The following is a 25084-nucleotide window of genomic DNA, read 5'->3' on the forward strand; positions in this document are numbered from 1 at the left end:
TACGGTCCAATCAGCAACTTGGAAAGTGACCGTGTGTTCAGATCAAAAGGGAAGTGAAATGCACCGCTCCATTGATTGGTTCATTACATCCTTCAGAGGAGCGCCTGTTCATCTGTTTCTGGTGAGTCATTACTCTGGATTGTGTTCCTCCTGCTTTTGCTCTCCATACTGACTGTTTTTCCTGCAGACGCCAAAGCCTGCTGACACCCGATTGGTCGATACTACTCAGACTCCAAACAGAAACCACCTCCCATACAATAGTCCAGTCCTGGATGACAGATTCTACATAGTTATGTTGAATATGTTGGTAAATATTAATCATTCAGTGACTTTTCAGACAAAAAGGAAAGTTTCCAGTTCACTGAAGAAAGAGAGCAACAGAAGTGAAAAAGAGAGGAACAAATGAAAGGAGTTGTAGATCAAAGAGAGGGAGAGTTTGAGAAGGGGAGAAAGAGAAAAGGAGAGAGGTGGGAACATGAGAAAGAGGAGAAAAAGTGAGGAGGAGAGGGGACATCTGGTAGGGAAATAAATAGAAACTGTGGAAACACTGGACAAAATTAAGATAAGGACTGAAAGAATAAGGGGTGGGGAAAAGGGAAAGAGATGATGAAAAGAAAAGAGAAAAAGGAGAAGTGGAAAGGAAGGAAAAGAGGAGGAGGAGAGTCAAAGAAGAAGAAGAGAAGCACTGCGCTGAAATCTCCCATCTGCCCCTGGGCTTCGATCCAGCCAATCACAGCAAAGAATCCCATCTTCCCTCCTTCATTCCACCCCTTGCCAACAGCTCAGCCAATCAGAGGCTGCGCTGCATCACACACACATACACACACACTCACACACTCCTGGTTTGTTCTAATTATAAAGAGTGAGCTGCAGATACACAGAGTTTGTCTTTCTTACTCGACCTTCCTCTTCTCTCCGTTTCTCCTCCTCCCTTTCCATCATTCCACCCTATTCTTCCCACTTTCTGTTCCTCTTTTTCCTCCATCTTTCTTTAACATTTTTCAAAGTAAAAGCGCCAACAACTGCAGTTCCTCAAGTGTCCACTAGAGGCTGTGTCCAAAAGTGAGTCAGTCCCCATAGAGCAAACATGTTTACATCCTGAAACAAAAACATCAAACAAACGTAATCACCCTTGGTCGCCAGAATAGATGGCTGCTGCTATAACGCTATGACGCTCTACTACCTGGATGTAAACAGACACAGGTGATGATGTCATCAGGTAGTGGGCGTGGTTTGGCAGTATGTTGATCTAGTAAAAGTTGTATGTAGGCTGGTTCTGGTTAAACTGACATAACCACTCCACCAGCGCAAAGAGGATCCAGCACAGGTATGAGGATGTTACTGTGCTAGCTCTGCTAATGCTAGCCAAACTCATCAATCCTGACTCTGCGATACTTTGTTTAGCTGTGGTACATTCATCATACATTACGCTTTGTATGTTTGACTGTTTTTAAAAGGTGTTTTCTCACCTATAGGCTAGTCGGTTGGTCTGATTTTAAACTTCAGAACAAGCGGCAACCTCCGGTCTGAAAAATATGAAGCCCATGCCAAAGTGCTAAAAACTGCAGTTCATCTAGCGTCCACTAGAGGCTGGCTGCAGAAACACCAGAAACCACATACACACCCATTCAAAGAAGACGATCTTTACAACAGAAATAAACATGTTGACAGCCTGGTTCAAAAAAACAGTTTAGGTTTGAGGAGCTCATTTCTCTATCAGCACACACTGTACAGGGTAAATTATTTTATAATTCAGTATTTTCAAAGATATTAAACTTACAAGTTTTGCCCAAATAAGGGCGTGGCTGACTTGATTGACAGGCGAGAACACTGTAGCTGGTAGCGAAACGGCTAAAGGCCCGCCTCTTTACCTCACACAAGCTCGGACAAAATTAGGATAAGTTCAGCGTTTCCAATATGGCGCCCGCCGACGATCGGCTCCAGAAACAGACGGGTGACGTCACGGAGACTACGCCAATTTATTATACACACTATGCTTCAGAACATCCATAAGCTCCGCCCTCTTTTCAGGAATAGCTTCAGAAAACCAACTTTTGTTGAACATGTGTGCACGTGACTCAGTGTTTCATTTCTGATTGGTTGGATATCTATTACTTAATAAATATCAGGTTAAACCAGCCCCCTAAAAACCCAGTGTGAAAACGTGTCAGAAAACTTAATTGAACGTATTTGAAAATTGAAGTTGAGTTCTAATATTTTTACATAGTTTTTAGTATTTACATACGGTCTGAAATATCATAGGTAGAACACTTTTGTTGATTTGGGTTACCAGAGGCTTTAAGACTTAAAATGAAAGTCAGCAAACCAATGGGGGCGGCTGTGGCTCAGTGGGTAGAGTCGGTCGTCTATCAATCTGAAGGTTGGCGGTTTGATCCCAGCTCTGGCAGTCACATGCCGAAGTGTCCTTGACTAAGACACTGAACCCTGAATTGCTTCCTCTGTTGTTCAGAGGTGTGTGAATGTGAACGAATGAGATTAGCTAGCACTGATGGTCCCTCACTGTAGCAGCCTCTACCATCAGTGAGTGAATGGGTATGAATGGGTGAATGTGACGAGTAGTGTAAAAAGCGCTTTGAGTGGTCAGACAGACTAGAAAAGCACTATATAAGTACAAGTCTAGTCCAAGTCCAATGGTTGATATCACAGTGGTTACATCCATTTTATATCTAAAGGAACAGTCTGTGCTAAAACCCAAATTGATGAGCATTGCAGAGTCTGATGTCATCTTTAAAAGTTAAAAACGAAACAACTATGTTTTCCTATTTCTGAGGTCATTTGGATGAAAAGATGCAACATTTTCAACATGGTACAAGTCTTGATTTGACAAATTCACAAACTAATCTTCAAATTTTGATTCCAATATCTTCAAATCAATCAACCACAGGCTGCATGTTGGCTTTACTACAAGGTTAAACCTCTACGAAGATCAGACGTTTTACATAGTTAACATTAGATCCACTGATTGACAGGCAGCAGAAATCAACGTAACACCGGCTACGCTCATTTTCAAACGCTAAACGCCGAACTGAACATCACAAAGTCAACAGAGTCTGCGAGGCCTTCGGGTGCAGCTGATTCTTTTTTTTAATTTTTTCTCATTCTCGTCGTCTCCCCTCCGCCTGTCGCCATGGCAACTGCATCAGCACCCATGACTTCAAAAGGAGGCTCCGAAAGAGAGGAAGGAAGGAAGGAAGGAAGGAAGGAAGGAAGGAAGGAAGGACGGACGGAGGCAGGAAAATGCAGAGACTGAGAGAAGGAGAGAGAGGTAGAGGGGAGAAAATGAGAGAGAGGATACAGAGAGAAAGAAAGAGGCGGTGAGGAGAGAAGGATGGATGGAGGAGAGGGGGAAGGAACAACAGTGGGGGGACGGATAGAAAGAGGAGCGTTCACAGTCAGCCGGTTCTGAAGGTTGTTCCAGAAAGCAGCCGTGTGTGAGTGGCAGCTTACTATGGCACTATGAGCCCGAAATAAACAGACCCTGCTGAGACTTAATGACAGGTAGTGATTAAAGGATGCTGAAGTAACGACTTCATGATGCAGAAGCTTCATCAGGTCCGTCTGCACCAACGAAGGAAGGAACTTTTACAACGACTGTTTTGACTCTGTACGTAACGACATGAAGAGGAAAGTTTGTCCTGCTTTCATCTGAACTTACCTCCAGCCAGTGTTTCAAGGGATTAGACAGTAAATTCAACTCACAATGCGATGATTCATGCATAAATCCTCTACTGCTGTCATCTTAAGGTGCATTTCAAGTAAGAGTTCCGGGGTCTTTTAGCCCCCAGAAATACTTCACCCTGAACTAAAAGGTTCCTGTGCCCCCATTGTTGTCTGTGTTTCGACCATGGGCTGAAGTCCCAGGTAGATTGTGTAAATCAGGCGAGTGACATAAAAGTAAAGGAGGAAATAAAAGTAAATGCACTACACCACCAGACCAGTAGAGGGCAGTAAAACAAAGAGGAATGCTATTCATCACAGATGACACCATAGAAGCAGACGGACAGGTAGGTATCATTCTGAGCAACACAACATTTAGCCTGTTAGCATGAAGAGACTCAGCTGGTCTGTTTTAGATGGTGCTATATTTCATCACAGATGGATTCACTGAATCAACACGTGAGAGGAGATAAGCGCGAGTAGCAAAGATTTTTCAACACAGCTTTAAAATCCTTTTGAACTCAAAAAGCCGTGATCGCAGAGATCGGCCGGTGTTTTGGTTTAAACGGCGACCCTGTTAACTGGAGACTCTCAGCCGGATGCATCCCTCATAAACGTCTTTAGACCATCATTAAATATCTGATGAGGATATTTTGAAATCTTAATAAAAACTAAACTAGTTTGCATTCCCAGGAACTCCCTCTGTGTTTCAACAGCTGTGTAAACTCCACAAACACTGACACGTTCAGCTGAAGGTCTCCAGTTTACAGGGTCACTTTTAAAACCGGAACACCGGGAGGAGAGACGCATTCACGGTGGGCTGAGAGAATACTACTGTTACAAGTGCTTTGAAAAGTACTATCCCCCTAACAAGGGCTTTTCAGGGGGGGAGATTATCTACCCCTGAACTAAATTTAGACCCTGGGTCCTCCAGTCGAAACACATGTAGTTCGGGGGTAAAGTTCCTCTGGTAGAAAAACGTCTAAAAGTGTAAAAGCCCAAAAATATAACTTTCAAAACGGGACATTTTAATATGAGCTTGAGCAGGTTTTCTTTGCTTTTGGAGACAGCCCCAAGTGGACACTCGAGGAACTGCAGTTTGAGCATGTTGGCTTTGGTTGCTGCTTGGTTCTGTCCATGCCGCCCAGGTTTCGTCGATGTGTTGGGTGCATCTTCATCAGCTGCAGCCGCCATGTCTTTAGCCGCCTGCTCGGCTGCTAAATAAAGGAGCGTTTAGACCCAGCCTGGCAGCCCGCTCTCAGGGTACAGAGAGCCCACGAGTTCACGCAGAGCTGTTTGAATCTGAATCAAAGTTCAGTCAGAGAACTGACTGTGTTGCTTTAAAACAGCAACACAGGAAACAAGAAGCACGGTTTCAAAATAAAACGAAGAGAGCGACCACAAGTTTTTAGTCTCTCTACCCTAACTTTCTCTCCTCGCCTCTGACTGACTCTGCAGAGTTCAAACTCACAGGGAGGCTGGACGGACGCTCCTGCTGGCTCAAACCCAACTCCTCGTGGTTCAATTTCCCAGGAGTCATTGCGGCAGACTGGCCCCGCCCACCATACGCCTCTTGTGGTACCTCCTGGATCAAAACAGACAAAGACGGAGCATTAAAGCTGCAAAATGTCTAAATGTCTTTTTGTTTGTTGACCCTCTCTCTGTTCTGTATCGTGGTTTCTTTTCTCTTTTTTAAGACGCCTCAGTGGGACGTGCTTCGTTGTTGGAGTGGTACCTGTTGGGGAAGTGGGCGTGGCTGCATGTATGGCGGCTGGCTCGGGGCGGCGGGCTGCCGTTGTGGCGGGCTGAAGTAAGGCGGCTGGCCTGGCCGACAGTAACCGCCCACAGTCTGCTGCTGACCGTACTGAGAACCCATCTGAGGACACAGACACAGACCGTCAGGAGGACGAGGCTCTGATACCAACATTTGATTTATTAAATATTAAATAAATCAAAGTACGGCTGTCAGCGTTAACGGGTTGTTGTTTTCATAGCGTGCTATTTGCTTGTGATGTTCTGATGTGACTCATTTACTTGTTGTTTGAACCAAAATGAGTTCCGGGTAGATTGTGTAAATCAGGCCAGTGACGTATGGTGAGAAAAAAAGTAAATGCACTACACCACCAGACCAGTAGAGGGCAGTAACACAAAGAGGAATGCCATTCATCACAAATGACACCATAGAAGCAGACGGACAGGCAGGTATCATTATGAGCAACACAACAGTTAGCCTGTTAGCATGAAGAGACTCAGCTGGCGCTGTTTTAGATGGTGCTATATTTCATCACAGATGGATTCACTGAATCAACACGTGAGAGGAGATAAGCGCGAGTAGCAAAGACGTTTCAACACGGCTTTAAAATCCTTTTGAACTCAAAAAGCTGTGGCAGAGATCGGCCGGTGTTCTGGTTTAAACTGTTAACTGGAGACTCTCAGCCGGATGCATCCCTCATATACGTCTTAAGACGATCATTAAATATCTGATGAGGATATTTTGAAATCTTAATAAAAACTTAACTAGTTTGCATTCCCAGGAACTCCCTCTGTGTTTCAACAGCTGTGTAAACTCCACAAACACTGACACGCTCAGCTGAAGGTCTCCAGTTTACAGGGTCACTTTTAAAAGCGGAACACCGGGAGGAGAGACGCATTCACGGTGGGCTGAGAGAAGACTACTGTTACAAGCTGCTAAATCAAGAGAATCACAGCTTCTTCTTTTGAAAAGTACACACACATACAAAAAAGATAGAACAAATAAAAACTAATGAAAGAAAGAGAAATCAAGTGAATCACTGATGGAAAAAACAATGACTGTGAATGTTTTTTGGAAAATTTTGAAAAAAAATTTTGAAAAGAAATTTTGTACAAAAATTTTGAAAAAAAAAATTTTGAAAAAAAAAATTGATGAAAAATTTTGAAAAATAAAATTGACCCAAAAAATTTTGAAAAAAAAATTTGAAAAAAAATTTTGAAAAAAAAATTTGAAAAAAAATTTGAGAAAAATTTTTGAAAAAAACATTTGAGAAAAAAATTTGAAAAACAATTTTAGAAAAAAAAAATTTTAGAAAAAAAATTTGAGAATTTTTTTTTTCTAACGGGGGCTTCTTAGGGGGGGAGATTATCTACCCCTGAACTAAATTTAAACCCTGGGTCCACCGGTTGAAACACACGTATTTCAGGGGTAAAGTTCCTCCTGTCTCAAAACATCTTAAAAGAGACACTCTCAAACCTCCACATTTACATTCACTGCACATTAAAATAAAATACAGATGGCCTGGTGGAATCAACACTTTCCTCCTCAGACGATCAAACCCTCCTCCTCCTCCTCCTCCTCCTCAGGAGCGAACACAGAAATGTAATCAGACGTAACCCGTCTGCAATCTGAGAGAGGAGGATTAACTGCCTTGCTCATGAGCTCCTCAGACTGTCAGTAACCGTGGTGTAACATCAGAGTGATGAAAGCAGCTGACAGACAGTCTGACACCATCAGCTGACTGAAAAGTTCGACTGAATCATTTCAATAATCTGTTGATCAGAAGTGATCTGTTTTAAATCAGTGTGAGTGGACAGTTTGAAGTAGGATGAGACCTTTTTCTTTAACGAAGGATGAAAACAGTTCAAAACTTTCTCTAAACGTTCCGCAGCGATCAGAGAGTCGACCGGAGGAGAAACCTCCTGAAACCAGAATCAATCTGAGCGGCTCGGAGAGGCAGACGCCGACCGCTAGACATCCAATTTCACGAGGAATCAGAGAGTTAATAAAGGACAAGTCCGGGGGCCACCTGGGGCCCCGCTCGCAGAAAAAGTCATTACCCTTCCTCCTCTGCCTCGGCGGCTGTCTTCATCGAGCACAGATGACAACACCGACACAAAACTCCCCGAGGCTGAACTCGGAGCAACACGTCTGTCAACCTGTAATGATGTAACAACGTCAGCGGTGACAGCGGCGGCTCTGCGGGACGCTTCAGGGAGCGAGGCGGCATCACAGCAAGGAGGAGGAGGAGGAGGAGGAGGAGGAGGAGGAGGGCGCTCAGGGGGAGATAAGTGTGATCTGAGAAATCTACAACGTCTGAGAAGAGATCCTGAAATCTGCTCCACACTCGATGGAACAAAGAGGCCGAGGAGCCTGAAGAGATGATCCAGTATCAGTTTTACTTGACAGAGGAATCACAGACAGAGCTGTTAAAACTAAGAGGATTTAAATACAGCATCTGAAAAACACCAGCTGAGTGATGGAGGGGGATCAGAGTACAAAACCTTAACTGGGATATTTCTATTACTTCAACTCCAAAAGGTTGGGACACTAAAATGTTGCTGCTCAGTTCAGGGTCTCCTTTGACGGTTTTTCTGTTGCAATCGGTGACAAGTCAGGACTGGGGCAGACCAGTTCAGCACGTGGACTCTACTACTACTGAGCCATGATGTTGTAATACATGCAGAAAAGGAGAAAAGGCATTGTGTGCTCATAGGGAGCTCATCTCCTCATCTTCAGAGTAGAAATACAGAGAGTTTCATTTTTGGGGCGGCAGTAGCTCAGTCCATAGGGACTTGGCTTGGGAACCGAAGGGTTGCCGGTTCGAGTCCCAGTATGGACGAAGTTTGGCAAGTGGACTGGTGGCTGGAGAGGTGCTGGTTCACCTGCCTGGGCACTGCCGAGGTGCCCTTGAGCAAGGCACCGAACCCCCAACTGCTCGGGGTGCGCTGGTTGACGGCAGTATCCTCACTCTGACATCTCTCCCTAAGCATGTTCACTGCATGTGTGTGCATTGTATGTATATACCAAAAAAACTGTATGTGTAGCATGTCCAATATAGCACGAGTGAAAAAATAGAATTTCCCCCCTGGGGATCAATAAAGTACCTTTCTTCTTCTTTATGCAGGATCGCCTCAAAAAGGTTAAATATAGGGATGTCAGGGCGCTGGTGGACTAGCGGTCTAAGTGCCCCACATATCGAGGCTATAGTCCTCATTGCAGAGGTCGCTGGTTCGACTCCCAGCCGGTCGACCATTTGATGCATGTGTTCCCTCACTCTCTACTCCCCACATTCCCTGTCTCTCTTCAGCTGTCCTGTCAATAAAGGCCAAAAAGCCCAAAAATATAACTTACAAAATAAATAAAGAAGCTATCCATAATCATATTATACAAGTTATTGTGACCCAAGACAATGAAGTCAGATCCTACCTTAGTAAATATGTTGAAACAACCTTTACAAATTAAGCTGGACCCAAACTTTGCAATATTCACTCAACATATTTACAATTAGCAGATTCAACAAAATTGTGGTTTCCTGTGTTTCTGCAGCCTCTAGTGGACGCTTGATGAACTGCAGTTTTTAACACTTCCGCACTGGCTTCAATTCTCGCGGCAGGAGGTTGCTGCTTGGTCTGAATAGCTAACTTCTCTATCAGTACACACTGTACAGGGTGAATTTTTTACAACTCTGTATTTTCAGGGGTGACAAACTTACGAGTTTTGCCCAAATAAGGGCGTGGCTGACTTAATTGACAGGCGGGAACCATAGACTGTATAAAATATGGACGTAGTATCCGTGACGTCACCCATCTGTTTCTGAAGCGCTGTCTGAGGCAAATCGGCGGCGGCAGCCATATTGCTTCTGTCGAGCCAGTTTGACGTAAAGAGGCGGAGTTTGAGCCTCCTCGCCAACAGCTACAGTGTTCCCGCCTGTCAGCTGAGCCTCTCATTGGACGACTCGTAATCTCAATATCTTTGAAATTGCCGCGTTACAAAAACATTCACCCCCCTCACAGTGTGAGCCGATCGATAAATGAGCTATCCAGACTACACTCATCTTTTGTACCAGGCTGTAAATATGCTTATTTCTGCTGTAAAGATCGGCTTTTTCCCATTCATGTGTATGTGGCTTCCGGTACTTCTGGAGCCAGCCTCTAGTGGACACTCCATGAACTGCAGCTTTTAACACTTTTGCATTGGACTCATATTTTTAGACCGGAGGTTGCCGCTTGGTGGGAACACATAGCTGTTAGCAAGGAGGCTCAAAGCCCGCCTCTTTACCTCACGCTAGCTCGACAGAAGTTAGCTTGAGTTCGGCATTTCCAATATGGCACCTGCCGACGATCGGCATCAGATACAGACAGGTGATGTCACGGATACTACGCCCATTTATCACACAGCCTTTGGTCTCCCCCGCTCTTTACTCCCCACATTTCCTGTCTCTCTCCAGCTTTCTTACGTTCTTTCCTTCAACGTTTGTAACAATCAGTTCATGGATACTTGGTGTATTGTTAACACGTCTACAAAAAAGAAGTATTGCATCTGTGTGCACATCAAGACAAACCAACAAGCTCATGTATGATGGAGCACTGAGGTCGAAAAAACATCAATTAACACATTTTAGAAGTTCAAATTTGGACCTTTTGAGCACAGAATGCATCAGAAACTATAAATTCTTGAAGTATTTTCTGCTCTACCATCCATTCTGAGAACACGTCTGTTCATCTGCAGACTTCTTGTTTCTCTGGATCCTTCTGATCGTACAGATGTGCTGCAGCTGTGACCTGGAACCTTCTCCACTCCTCTTTTATCTTTCAAAGTGATCGGATCTGTTCCTCCTGCTCTGGTTTCTACTAAAAACAAAAGAAAAAGTGCTGTTTCATGTTTCTGTAAGTGACGCATCCATCGTCAGTAAAAAACCAAACCAGCAGTCTGGAGTCTAAAAATAGACGCAGCCCAGTCTGCACTGAGAATAGCCTGACCCGGCCCGGCCCGGCCTGTCCTGGATCAGCTCAGGCCATGTGGTCTGACAACAACAGTGGCAGCTCTGTTGTCCTCAGAGCGCCTCGTCCACAGTGACTCGGCAGAGGAACAAACGCAGCGCTGTAACTCAGAGACAATGACGACGGGCAGATTCATGGAGGAGGCAGCGAGTTCAGCCCGTTCCAACAAACCTATCATCATCATCCTGGTGGTCTTGGTGTGGATATTTCAGCATCCTTCCAACCTGTTAATGGTCATTAACTCACAGTGAAATCTGTGTTTCTATTTATTCTAAAAAGCCTCAAATACATTCTGAAACTCAGAGGACCCATCTGGTACCAGTGAGTCTGCCAGCTAGTCCACAGCTCTGATCAGAAAATATCTACAAGACCTCCAAATATCAACTAATCTCCTTCCTTTCAGAAATGTTTCATAACAGCTGCTACAAGAATATCACGACAGAGCGCCTCCTACCTGTTGCTGAGGGTACTGCATCCCGCCCATCCCCATCTGCCCTCTGCTGGACATCCCCATCGGGTATCTGTGAGGGGTCGGGGCTCCGTAAGACTGTCCGGGGTACGGCGCCCCCTGCTGCTGCTGCTGCTGCTGCTGTTGCTGCGCCACCTGCTGCTGTTGCACCACCTGCTGCTGTTGCACCACCTGCTGCTGTTGCTGCGCCACCTGCTGCTGCTGCTGGGTGTACGGGTTGCTGGTCATGCCGTAGAGCTGCGCGCGCTTCATCGCCATCGGGTCCATGGACACCACCTGGTGGAGAGAAATTACGCACAGATCAGAAACTTTGCAAAACTGCAGGTTCCGACTTTTACACCGACGTGAAAACATTTGAAACGGCTACGTCACCCTTAAGATATTTCCCCCTCATGTTGAGCAGCTCTCAAAGTGTGTCCACGAATTTGACTTAAAACCGCTTCCTTCTGTGTTTCATTTCTAAATGTGGATTAATAACAAAAGCTTTTCTTGGAGAGTTGAGTTCTTCATCAACGTTTCCGTTGCTTGGCGCCGCTCGAGTGTCTGCTTGCAGCAGCTCTCTCTTCGTTGTTCTTATATCTGTTTGGTTCTCTTTGTATTTGGAGCCTGTCAGGACTTTCAATGACTCACTTGTTGGCCATGGACACCAAACTGGCTACGTTTGCAGGGGGGGTTTTACTATTTTTGTTCCCGTGTGTGTCCAGAGATCCTGTGTAAACATGGTAACATTGTTTACATACGAGATCAGCTGTTAGCAGCCCGTAGCATGTCGATGCTAAACGATGCTAGGCCCGATGTTCCCTGTGAGCTGAGGAGGAGGAGGCAAGGACGAGGTGCTGGTACTGAGGTGCAAGCTAAGAAAAGACGACATGGACCTGTCCTTCCACCCACCGTTATGGGGAATGTAAGATCTACTTACGATAAGGTGGACGAGCTAACCCAGCACCAGAGTTAGGGATGGGTACCGAATTCTGTACTTTTTTTTTTTTTTTTTTCCAACTTTATTTATAGAAAATTTTCAACATTTTAGACAGACAGTGTGACATACAAAAAGAGGTATAAAAAAAAGGTAGAATAGACATCAATTGGCACATCTGAATGTTAACACCCTTCCACACCCGTCCATTACAAGGCCATTCAACAACAAACACAACAAAACAAAAACAAGACAAATAATCAAAAACAAAAACAGGACAAAAAACAAATAAAAAAACAAGAAAAATATGTGTATAATACAAACACAGACAAATAGCAAAATAAAACAATAATGGTAATAAATAAACGTTGCACACATCAGTCCTCCAACTCTGAGGAAAAATCTAGAGAATGTATGTAGTTCAAGAAGGGATCCCAAGTAGCATGAAACAATTTCACCGAACCTCTTAGTGTGAAGCTAAGCTTTTCAAGCTTCAAATTATGCAGCACCTCGCGTATCCAATGTAAATGTGAGGGGGGACGGGGGAGCCTCCAACTGAGGAGAATCAACCGACGGGCCAGCAGGGTGGTGAATGCCAAGGCCTGCTTCGAATTTTTAGGAGCACCTGCTGAAGGGGCGATGCCAAAAATTGCAGATAAACTATTTGGAACAAGAGTGTAGCCGTATGCCTTAGTTACCGTGTCAAAAATATACGACCAAAAGGTCCCCAGTTTAGCACAAGACCAAAACATATGTACATGATTCCCGAATTCTGTACTTTTATAAGTACCGACCGAATTCCGTCGGTACTACCGAGTACCGATTCACTTAAAATCAAACGGTACCATGTTTCCGTACCTGAACGCATCATTGTGACTGTGAGGGAGTGGAACCTACAAAGCCCTTAAAAATCAGGCACCCTCGTATCTTAAAGAGCTCATAGTGCCCTATTACCCCTCTAGAACTCTACGCTCCCAACATGCAGGCTTGCTAGTTGTACCTAAAATCTCTAAAAGTAGTATGGGAGGTAGAACCTTCAGTTATCAGGCCCCTCTCCTTTGGAATCATCTACCAGTCAGGGTCCGGGAGGCAGACACCCTCTCCACTTTTAAGAGTAGACTTCAAACTTTCCTTTTTGATAAAGCTTATAGTTAGAGCTGGATCAGGCTTGGACCAGCTTTTGTCATGCTGCTATAGGCCTAGACTGCCGGGGGAACTGGCACACTGACACACTGGGATCCTAGCTCACCTTCTTCCCCCCAACCCCCTCATCACTTACTTTAACTCTGCCTGTCCCATTAAAGTTACTAACCATAGACCTTTCTGGAGTCCCTGAGCTCCCTTGTGTCGTAGATTCCTCTGAGCTGCCGTAGACGTCCTCCTGCTGTGGACGATCTGGACTCCAGCTGATACGGACGTGCTGGACTCCAGCGGCAACAGCTTCTACGACTCGTATCATCACTATCACCTCTCTCTCTCTTTTACTCCCCTCTATCTGTCTTTCCAGACCCAACTTGGTCGAGGCATGATGGCTGTCTAACATGAGTCTGGTCCTGCTGGAGGTTTCTGCCTGTTAAAAGGAAGTTTGTCCTCTCTGTTGTAACTAGCTAAATACTGCGATGTGCAATGCTCATGGTGGATTAAGGTGGGGTCAGACTGAGTCTTACCCTGTCTTGGTGTTGGGTCTCTGTTCATAATTTGACATAGTGTGGTCTAGACCTCCTATGTTTGTAAAAGCGTCTTGAGATAACGTTTGTTGTGATTTGGCGCTATACAAATAAAGATTGATTGATTGATTGAAGAGTAGGTGATTTTTTATACTTTCGCCCTGTAATAAAGTCAGAGACTGATCAGGGGGACGTCTCTGCTCTCTGCTCTCTGCTCTCTGCATCTGCGCGGGAGCACGCCAAACGAAGCCTACAGCTGACGGGCGCGCGCACTCACCGCAGGCAGAGCTGCATGAGGATTAAATTGAGACCAGGTTGAGACCTTCTTATTTACAGTCTATGTTTGAGACGGACCCTCTCGCTCCGACTACCTGCCCTGTTTATAACCGTTCCTGTGTGCGTGAATGCCCAACAAGTAAGTTGTGTGTCCTGTTATTATAAAGAGACGGAGAACTGACTTTTTCCCGTCCGCAGGCGTTCACGTGTGTTCACTGATAAACTCCAGAAAGAGCAATTAGACGCCACGAGCACGTGTCAGCTAATACATCTAATCACCTATATAATCCTGTTTCTGTTCAATTCATGTTGAATGAAATAAATATGTTACATTAAAAAATTTTGAGATTTTATTATTAAACAAATTAACATTTATTACTACATAAACACACACAGGTACCGGGTATCGGTACCGTATCGGTTCAAATGTGAAAGGTACCCATCCCTAACCAGAGTAGCATCATGCTAACAGAGCTAACACCGGACACGAACGCCACATTGGAAGGATTTCACCTGCTGTGGGCGGACAGGATACAGGAGAGCAAGACTGAACTAACTGGGGAAGAAGACCAGCTCAGTCCTGGACCCTGTGGAGGTGGTGGCTGACAGGAGAATTATGGCCAAGCTGTCGTCTCTGATGAACATTTCTTTTACATATCTTGTTGAAATTCTTGTATTGTACACCTTTTTTGTTTGCTGCTGTAACTCCATGAATTTCCCCGTTGCGGTACGGATAAAGGAGTATCTTATCTTATCTTACATAACTGTAGTCTTTAATTGATGCTTAAGCTGGATCTTCATCGTAAAAATGTATGGTAATTATTTTAAATCAAATAAGGCATGATTTTTTTATTTGGCCGGTGAAAATATTTTTGGCAGGTACCTTTTTGGAGGTCACTAGCCAATGGCAGATGAGGTAAAAAGTTAATTTTATGCCCTGGGTTTAAGTGTGCGACGTAGCGGTCGCAGGCTTGACTCATGTTCTCGACCATTATGTCTTCCCTCGCTCTCTGCTCCCTGCTTTCCTGTCAAATTAAGACACAATGCTCAAAAAAACTATCAATATTATCCATTATCAAGTTACTCTCTAAGCTAGAAGCTTAATAAATAAAGGTTTAACCACAACAGTATGAGTGCCGTGATTTCATTTTCTGCATTATTGGCCGTGCCGTGTCAAAGACAGTTTCTCTAAGCCCGTTTGAGGAGAGTAAACACATCCCAGAGTAATATACGATGAAGTCAAAGTCTCTGAGGGTTTTCAGTTCAAAGGAAGAAAAAAAACCCAAGTGAGACTAAACTCTGCCGTCAGAAAGGATTCAAGTGGAGCAGACGAAATGTGAGCAATCCAAACGCCCGAGAGGCCACTTTAAACCAGAGTCAACAGTCACGCCTGGGTACGCTTTAATATTCACACACACACACACACACACTTTGACACAGTGACATAATAGTAGGTGAGAGAAGTGACTCAGTGAGAACAGATGTTTCGCTGCCGCTCTGACGGCTAAAAATAGAATCCATTTCTGGGATTTCCTCACAACAAATGATGCAGACATTTAATCCTCCTCTTTAATCTCACAGCTGACACGTTTACAGCAGCCAGCCCAGGGAGAAGCATAATACACACACACACTGACACACACTCACACACACTGACACACACACGCACAGGAGCAGGAAAACACCTGACGATCAATAATTCAACGGTCTGACAGTTTGATTCGACACATCTGCACGGGTAACGACGAGCACATCATGAAATAATGAGGAGAAACGTGTAGTCAGGATGAAGCGATGTATGCTAGGTGTGCACGCCCTCTTAGGTGTGCACGCCCTCGTAGGTGTGCATGCCCTCTTTTACAGAACATGATATTAGCTGTCAATAAAAGATAGGCCAGAGTTCTAAGAGGGATGGTGATGGTTGCATGCACACAGTCACAAGCACAGAAGAAAAATGTTTTCTTTCTTTTCTTTTGCTGCAAGAATAAATTGCATTAATATTTGAAAGTTTGTGACAAACATGACACAAACCAGAAATATATATGCAGACAAGAGGAGAGAGAAAAAAAAAAGGATGAAGCGATGTAATGGTGTTGGAGTTGTTGCATCAAGAGAATCAAAATCAGCCTGAAATGAGATATCAGGAAGTTTGAAAGTCAATGCATCGATTAAATACATCAGATTGGTACACACCCAAAAATATCCAATCATCAATCATTAAACCGGGTCCTTATTTTAGCATATTTTGGGGTCTGCCTTATGTAAGTAATGTGAGGTTTGGGTGGGAGGGGCTTGGGGTAATGGTCATGAAAAGGCCAGTAAAATTGTTGTATTGTGTTGTATTGAAGTACTGCCACTGGTGCACACACTCTTTAGATCTACTTTTCTACACTGTCAATGCTTACATGCTCTGTTATTATAAAAATCAATGAAAAGAATTGTGAAAGAAAGATTTCATTGGCCGGCAGTCAGACATCACAAACTGCTGTTTCATTGTTCTCACAGGTAGAGCTGGGCGATATTGAAAATTATGTTATCATGATAAAATATTTCATATCAGTCGATTTCGATAATTATCACGGTAATAATCAAATCAGTATCTCATTTAAATCTTAAGGTAATTTTTTTCTCCTGAGTGAAAGTTGAAGACGGTTTGTTAGCTTTTATCTGGATTTAGTTTTCTGATGAACTTCTTGAATCCATCATTTCTGACGGTGCTAACAGGAAGCAGGTCTTTACTGTAAGAGGAGATTTTTGTGAAGTTTTAGTTTGTAGATTCTTATTTTCCTCAGGTTGAGGTTCTTTCCATAATTTACTTTAAATTTACAACAAAGGAATGTCAAATTGTATTCTGTGTGTCAGTTTAGTAGACTATTGTTTTGAGTTGTGCACAAAAATCTTTCATCTTGTCATATTCCCAAATACAATGTATGAAAATGAATGTTCCTTTTATGAGACCACACTTATAAAAGGTGACATATCACGCTTTTTTCATCAACATATATTGGTCTAAGAGGTCCCCAAAACATGTCTTTAAAGTTGATGCTCAAAAAAACACTGAAATCGGATTTTGGTCTGCCTGAAAAACCCTCTTCTTCAGTCCTCCTCAGAACACTCTGTTTTCTATCTGACCACGCCCCCTCAGGAAGTGGATGTGCCTCGGCTCTCCAGCACGTTGATCTAATGTTTACATGTTGGCTGAATATACACGGCTGCTGTTACTTCAACCCTCTGAATCTGATCCAGAATCTGATCCTGACGGAGAGGCGCCTGCAGCAGGACCTTTCTGAACAATTGGTCACAGATTTAGTGTTTCTTGTTGTTTTATTTATCAGTATGTCCACGTGTGTCTTGGTACACAGCTACGAACATGTAGCTATGTGGCTATGCTAACTAGCGCTAACACTTATCCATGATAAATACAAATCATCCACTAGATCTTCAAATCTGCAGACGTGGGGAGTAAAACCGACCTCTAACAGAAAGGCAGCAGGACCTTTCTGAAGGATTGGTCACAGATTTAGTGTTTCTTGTTTTATTTGTCAGTATGTCGACGTGTGTCTTGGTACACAGCTACAGCTACGACATGTAGCTATGCTAACTAGCGCTAGCACTTATCCATGACAAATAAAAATCATCCACTAGATCTTCAAATCTGCAGACGTGGGGAGTAAAACCGACCTTTGTGTTTATTAAGACAGCCTACAACTAGCATGCCTCCCTCCTAAGCTCCTTGTTAGCACACATTTGTGCAGGGAATGAAAAACGGAGGAGGGGTTGAGTTGTATTTTATACAGTCTATGGGCTGAACAAGCTCCGAGCTCTGACTCCGTGACAGACCGGATATTGTTGTTACGTAACAAAAACACTGAAGTCTGAAACGGCTGGTTTCAGCACACATTTACAGAAAGGTGGAGAAATCAGAACAGGGGCAGAATGGATTCTTTTCATTCACGGGGGGTTTGTAGACAGGGACACATATTTCAGGTAGAGAACCATTAAAAAGTCCATTTTGCATGATATGTCACCTTTAAAACAAAGGTCAGGATTGTAATCGTTGAATCTATGTAATTTTACTGGAGTCACATAGGTACGCGTCAACCAATTGTATTAAAGAAGTTTGAGTGACGTATACTGTCTGTTTTTATTTTGGCAACTGATAACTTTAAACACGATTTTTAGTCCCAAGATAATGAGAAATATAACCCAAATAGAAAAAAACACTGAATGTATGTTATCACTGGAGAACCAATGTTATTATCCTGAATTAACAACACATGGATGAGGATTCTGACAGCTCCATTTAACTCTGACATCAACTAACTGCCTTACATATGCTAATTATCTCCATTGAGGTCATTTGAGGTGTCACCGGCTGTTAAGTTGTTTCCACAGCTCTTGTCATGCTAATAGACCCCCATGCAGAGAGGAAAGCGTGTGTGTTTGTGTGTGTGTGTGTTGCTCCTTTCAGCCTGTGATCTGGCCTTAACTTTGTTGGCGGGGAGTTATTATGGTCCCATCTCCACACAGAGACCTGACCTTCACACATGCAGATTAGCCATGTGCCCATTACCATCAGCATAACACTGAGGCTAAATATCCCTCCTGCTCCTCCAGCTGCTTCCTACAGTAACCCGGGCCGGCTGGAGGACGTGGTCCTGCTGGATCACTCTCCTGTCGGCGCTGCTACATGACATAGACGCAAATGTATTCACATCAATTCAATAAGACTTATGGAAGTATCCCTTAGAGTGGTTACAGTGCTTTACACATTTGTATTTTGTGAGCATATTTTTAATTACAGTATATTAGGATTTTTGCATTCTATTGGCCAGGTTTAAATATAATTATTACAGTTTTGGGTTAGTTGTACCACCTGACATGGAAAGTGTTACCGTCCACCTATAAGTTGATAAAAGCTTTTCTATTATTATTTAAGAGACATCTACAAACCTTTTAACTCAGCCATGACAATTAGTAGGGTCCTCTGAATTATTCCATATGTTGAAGTCCATTATAACTACTTATTTTCAAAATAAAAGCTCCATGAGAACATGCAAATTGCTGGACCAAAGTTTTTAAATAACCTTAGGTGCCTTTAAACTATTGATATGTATTAAAATTATGTTTATTTCAAAGCTCTTATATGTAAAATCATGCCATGGTATTTTAATTTTAATTTATTATTATTAAAATACATTGTGTATAGTGTTTTAAGTCAGTTCACTTGCTTGGTAGGTTGCGCCACCTGACATTTTCAGGGTTTGAGATACTTAAAAATAAAATAAATCTCAATATTTGAATGTACTGAATGTACTGTATTCAAAATAAGCAGGTTTTACAGAATCAATTGATGCATGTCTTAAAAATAACTAATTATTTCAAAAGAAATGAGATATGCACGTTATGTCAATGACCCATGTATAAATATGTGTATAGACTTTTCTTACTTTGCTATTATTATTTTGTTAAGTATCTAGTCTTCTTTTAACGATATCATGAGGTTTACAGGCTGCTTATCCCTCTATAAAATGTTACGCTTTATTTTAAAAAGATACACATTGCGTGTATACGTGTGTATGTATGTTATGTAGGTATGTGTATATATATATATGTGTATGTATGTGTGTGCATATATATAAATATTTGTGTGTCCTTTCTTAATGCACCTGGGATTTTGTGTGTGTGTGTTCAGTATTATATTTCTGCACATATATGTGAAGATATATGTGTATGAATGTTTATAAATGTATGTCTAAAGTTGTTGAAAATCAATAAAAACAATGTTGGAAAAAAAACCAACATACACATACTGAATTTGCAGTTGTATGAACACATTATCTCTTTATGGCCCATGTGTTTTTTTCCCTTCTTTTGCTCCTTTTTCTGACTTTATTGATGTATACTCTGTCTTAAGTGAGGAGATGTAGGAGGTGGGGGGGTTAAAGGGAAGTTAAATGTTATTTATGAGTGTTTTTGCCCTTAAAATGAAAACAATAGGAACATTATTCAATAAAAACAGACCTCCTCTTTAGGCCTCTGCGGCTAACAGAAGCTATGTGCTAACGTTAGCTTAGCCTAGCGTGCTAAACACGGAGTCACCTTGGACAGGGAATTAAAACAGTGACTTTATTATCTGCCTTTCACTCACAGGGACTCCATTCACATGTGTATGTGTGAGGGGTTTATTCAGCTCTGTGTTTTGGGTGTGTTATTGTCAGAATAACTGTGTTTTATATGAGGTTAAACTACATTAATAACGCCTCTGCAGTGGCATCAAAAATACACACCTAGCATACAAGCTAATGCTGCATTCACGTGATGTCGGAGGAATCGGAATTTGCAAAACATCTATGCAATCTAATCCATTTTATTTATATAGCACGTTTTAAAAGCAACAAGGTTACCAAAGTGCTGCACAACAAATACAAACAGTAGAAATACATAATAGTAATATTGAAAATACAGTCTTATCTTATAAATCTTATAAAATTTATAAGATAAACAGAGATCAGCACAAACTATCATGCTGTATTAAAAGCCAATCACTGCAGTTGTTGTTTTTCGAATGACTAATTTGTCACAACAACAACAAACAACAGCATGAAGTCAGTCTTCCCTCCAATCGGTGTTCCCACTCTTCTCCAGAGATCATTATCCAGGACATTTTCAGTGATGATCAAGCTGGTATGACAGTCTAAATGTAGTTCCTAATTTAGTTCCTAAATAGTCTAATATGTTCCTCCCAGTGGAAGTCTACATTGAAAGACGTGCAGTCTATGGCTATCCATGAAATCATCTCTTACATGCTTAAAAATGATGGGAATTTAATTATAGAACAATGCAACCACAGATGTACAGCACTTTATTAGTGCAACCAAGTAACATACCCATATTTATTTGTATTTATTGCTTAATCTGTCATTACCAATCATAATCACTCCATGTCAACCTGTCACTACTGAAACATTTTAAATACTGCCTGTAATTACTTCTATTTAATTTAAATTCCATTGTACCATTGTATATATCTAAATTATGTTCTAGCTTTATTTATCTATTTTAAATTTTACTTATTTTATTTTAACTTATTGAAGCTTCTTCTTGATTGTACTCATGTCTGGGTTGCTGTAACAACTGAATCCCCCCGGGGGAATCAATAAAGTAATATCTTATCTTGTCTGTCTATGTCGTTTGAACGACTTTAAAAACCTCGGGATTCCGAGCATCAGATGTGCACGTAAACGCACCCTAACGTACGGAAGAACTGCACACGACCAGTTCGCCTACACTCGTGATCACTCAGTCTCGTTTATCACGTTTTTAAGTGTGAATTTCTGATTATTTTCCATCCAAATTACACTCAATATGAATAATGTACTCAACAGTATTCAGAAAATGTTTAAAAAATAAAGGTTGAGGACAAACTGAGGGTGAAAAGCTGTGTCGCGTGCACGGTTCGCGTGGCTACGTTTCCGTGTGTTTCAAGCCGCGAACCGTGGGCGAACTCTACCGCGTCTGTTCGCTTACAGTTGGTTAGCATAGCGGCTGCTCGGTGATATAACACAGGCCAGCTAAGTTAGCTTTGCTGAGATGACTCAGGTGAGTTTCTAACAGCAGCACAGTGTAGTTTAGGAGCCTGGTCCTCACCTGGGGTCTGCTGCTGCCCTGTCCGGAGTTCCCTGGACTCATGCTCGGGTGGTTCCTTTGTTGTCCTCCCCAGCCGTGAGCAGCAGCAGAGCCGAACTGGGCGCCCATGTCTTTCGCCAGCCCCATGTTCGGCTGCTGCTGCTGAGCAGAAGGGTTATTAAAATCAGGATAACTTCCATACCCTCGCATCATGGTGCTGGGGGAGGTTAGTAACTGGTTTAAAGTCGGTGTAGCTCCAGAGGGGTGCATCTGCTGCTGACTCTGCCCAGGGAACCTCTGGTATCCTCCAGCCGGGGAGCTGGCAGCACTCATCCCCGCCTTGCTGCTGCTGCTGCTGCTGCCCGGGCCCGTCAGCTCGTTCCCCTGCCGAGAGGGACTCATCATACCCCCGTACCCGCTGCTGCCATAGCCCGGTCGGTAGTTCGGGTAGTGGTTATTATACGGGCTGTTGTTGTTAAAGCCTTCGTGGGAGTTCTGAACCTGATCCATGGTGCTGTGTACTGATCGAGCCTCTGTTACCCCAGTCCCTGTGCTTTGTTGTCCGCCATGTTGATCAAAGCAAGGCCCTCCTCTTCCATCCCCATAATAATGATTAAAGTCGGTGCTGGTCCCACTCACAGGAGGGTTGTTGTCGGTGGTGGAGATGTTGGTGGATGATCCCAGGCTGGCATTCATCTGCTCCTCCTCCTCCTCCTCCTCCTCTTCCTCATCCTCACTGTTATATTATTTATTTATGTATCAGAAGAGAATTACTGCCACACCAGGGGAAGTGGATTAGTACAACGTTAGAACATGAGATTTTACACTAAAGCAAACATATTTCCATATTACATTATTATATTTTGAAACACATTGTTCACTTTTCATATATTTTTCATGATAAAACAAAATATTTCCATATCAGACTAAGGTATTTTCTAGGGATGCACCGATCCTACTTTCTTAGGTCCTGATACCGACATCGATACCTGGGCTTTGGTATCTGCCGATACTGATACTAGCCGATCCGATCCTGGTATTGATTTAACAATCCCTATTCCTTAATGTGAGGATAGAATCATGTTTTGGCAACTTTTCTGACTTGATGGTGAACTGTACCTGGGTTCCAAGTGCTAAACCAGAGGCTGGAATCCCTTAATTTCAAGGATCCGGAAGAATTAAATCCAATAACCTGTCCGTGTTTTCACACTTTGAATCCATTAATAGAAGGTTTCTTCCTTCTTTGCAGTCGGCTACAGCTGACGTAAACTTCCTCCTTTGGGCTTCAATTATATTTTTCAGCGTGACGGCCATTCGTCGAAACATTAGCGCTGCACATGTTGCAAGTTTCCTGCGGAGTTGTTAGTAAAGAAGCGTGACATGCAGCTAAACTGCAGAGTCTCTGTAGTTATCCTCCATCGTGCTCCGCCAGGCAAAAATGAACAGACCGACCGGCGCTGATGATGTAGGAGACGCACATGGCTGTAAACACAGAAAAGCATAGAACTGAGATGAATAGATCTGCCATATGGATCGGCACTATATATCGGCCCCTTGTCACCGATATCCGATCTAACTTTTTGAGTCCGATTTAGCCGATATCCGATACCAAGATCGGATCGGTGCATCCCTAGTATTTTCCCATGTTTCAACTTACAGCAACATACTTTACTTTACTTTATTTATTATCCAGTTCAAATTTAGTCACTTTTTAAAAAAAAGTGTCAATCAATAATTTATATGTATTTTTCATTTAAAAGGACCATGCATATTAATTCACATTTATGTAAATATGCCAGAATTAGCCAAAAAGCTAGTTTACATCAAGTCCAATGGGGAAGTGCTAAAAACTGCAGTTCATCGAGGATCCGCTTGAGGCTGGCTCTGGAAGTACCGGAAACCACATACGATACGATACGATACGATACGATACGATACGATACTTCTTTATTCGTCCCACGACGGGGAAATTCATGGAGTTACAGCAGCAAACAAGAAGGTGTACAGAACAAGAATTTAACAAGAATATATATAGAAAAAAAATGTCCATCAGAGACGACAGCTTGGCCATAATTCTCCTGTCAGCCACCACCTCCACAGGGTCCAGGACTGAGCTGGCCTTCTTCACCAGTTAGTTCAGTCTGGCTCTCCTGTATCCTGTCCGCCCACAGCAGGTGAAATCCTTCCAATGTGGCGTTCGTGTCCGGTGTTAGCTCTGTTAGCATGATGCTACTCTGGTGCTGGGTTAGCTGGTCCACCTTATCGTAGATAGATCTTACAGTCCCCATAACGGTGGGTGGAAGGACAGGTCCATGTCGTCTTTTTTAGCTTGCACCTCAGTACCAGCACGTCATCCTTGCCTCCTTCTCCTCAGCTCATACACACCAATTCAAAAAAGCCGATCTTTACAGCAGAAATAAACATGTTTACAGTCTGGTACAAAAGACGAGTGTAGTCTGGATAGCTCATTTCTCGATCGGCACACACTGTACGGGGGGTGAATTTCACTTTCAATCAATAACTCGGTCATTTCAAAGATACTGAGATTACAAGTCTTCCAATGAGAGGCACAGCTGACTTCATTGACAGGTGGGAACACTAGCTGTTGGCTAGGAGGCTCAAAGTCCGCCTCTTTACGTCACAATCGGTCGACAACAGCAATATGGCCGCCGCCGCTTGGCCTCAAAACAGCATTTCAGAAACAGATGGGTGACGTCCCGGATACTATGTCCATTATTTATACAGTCTACGGTTGGGCATCACCTACCATTTACCATAGTAACAGATTATAGAAAAGGTTTGGGTTAGTTTTATAGATTGTGATTTTTTAAGATTGTCTAGTCTCTAGAGATCAAGCATAGTTCCTAAAATATGAGATTGCGGCGTGATGAACCATAGAAATATTAATAAAAGAGTACATTGTTAGATTATCTCTTTTCAAAGAGGCTGACCAATCAATGTACGGTTTCTACAAAATGTTATGTTTTTTCACTAAATTTTTTTTGCCCAAATTGAAAAAACACAGAAGAATCGGTGCAACAGGAATCCACTTGGAGTTACTTAAGGCTAAATGAAATAAAAGCATTGTCCTATCAAACAAAGAACATGTGTTATAAACATTTAAAAGGTTGTGTAACAGCGCCTGAAATAGGACCGAAATAATGATGGAGCCGAAGCTGGTGAAATACATCTCACTGCCGTCACTGCAGTATAGAAACACTGGTTAAATTAAAGCAAGGTTTTTACAACCAAAAAGGACGGCCCCACCCACACATGAGAGTACATGCTGATCTCTGTGTGAAGGGGATCCGGTGGGATCTTCCCACAACTACACTGGAAACAACCCAGTCAAGTCGGGCAGGGAAACTGGGTCAGAAAGCAGCAGCAGCAGCAGCAGCTCTGATGAAAACACTGTGTTCTGTTCTGCTGCTGAAAACATGACGCACGATCCAAAATGCACACGCTGACTGACGCTCAGGTCTGTACTGAATCAGGGTCAATGATAAATCAGAGGGAAACTGTTCTCCAGACTACATGTATGGTTATCACCTCTGTGTACAAAGGTCAAGGCTTCTTTCTTTCCCCTGAGCCCGCAGCCTCTAATGTAGAGTTTCATAGATTAGGAATTTAGGTTTTTGGCTACAGAAGTGATTTCTTATTTGTTAACTGCACTTACCAAAGTGGAGAAAGGAG

At 42.9% G+C, this 25084-nt stretch overlaps 1 protein-coding gene across 4 annotated transcripts in view; it reads right to left on the reverse strand.

Annotated features, from left to right (window-relative positions):
• The window catches only part of arid1b (AT rich interactive domain 1B (SWI1-like)), a 41998-nt gene extending 16914 nt beyond the window's left edge, over positions 1-25084 (reverse strand). For 3 of the 4 annotated variants that reach the window (XM_034699204.1, XM_034699203.1, XM_034699202.1), the window contains exons 1-5: positions 25068-25084; positions 21413-22127; positions 10889-11179; positions 5414-5554; positions 5150-5263 (exon numbers count right to left, since the gene is read on the reverse strand). In XM_034699204.1, the coding sequence (XP_034555095.1) occupies positions 5150-5263; positions 5414-5554; positions 10889-11179; positions 21413-22087 (1221 nt within the window). In that variant the 5' untranslated portion in view covers positions 22088-22127; positions 25068-25084. The remainder of the gene's footprint in view (positions 1-5149; positions 5264-5413; positions 5555-10888; positions 11180-21412; positions 22128-25067) is intronic. The other variant, XM_034699205.1, reaches the window with a different exon arrangement.

Source organism: Notolabrus celidotus, chromosome 13 (assembly GCF_009762535.1).
Source record: "Notolabrus celidotus isolate fNotCel1 chromosome 13, fNotCel1.pri, whole genome shotgun sequence".
In the NCBI taxonomy this organism is placed as follows: domain Eukaryota; kingdom Metazoa; phylum Chordata; class Actinopteri; order Labriformes; family Labridae; genus Notolabrus; species Notolabrus celidotus.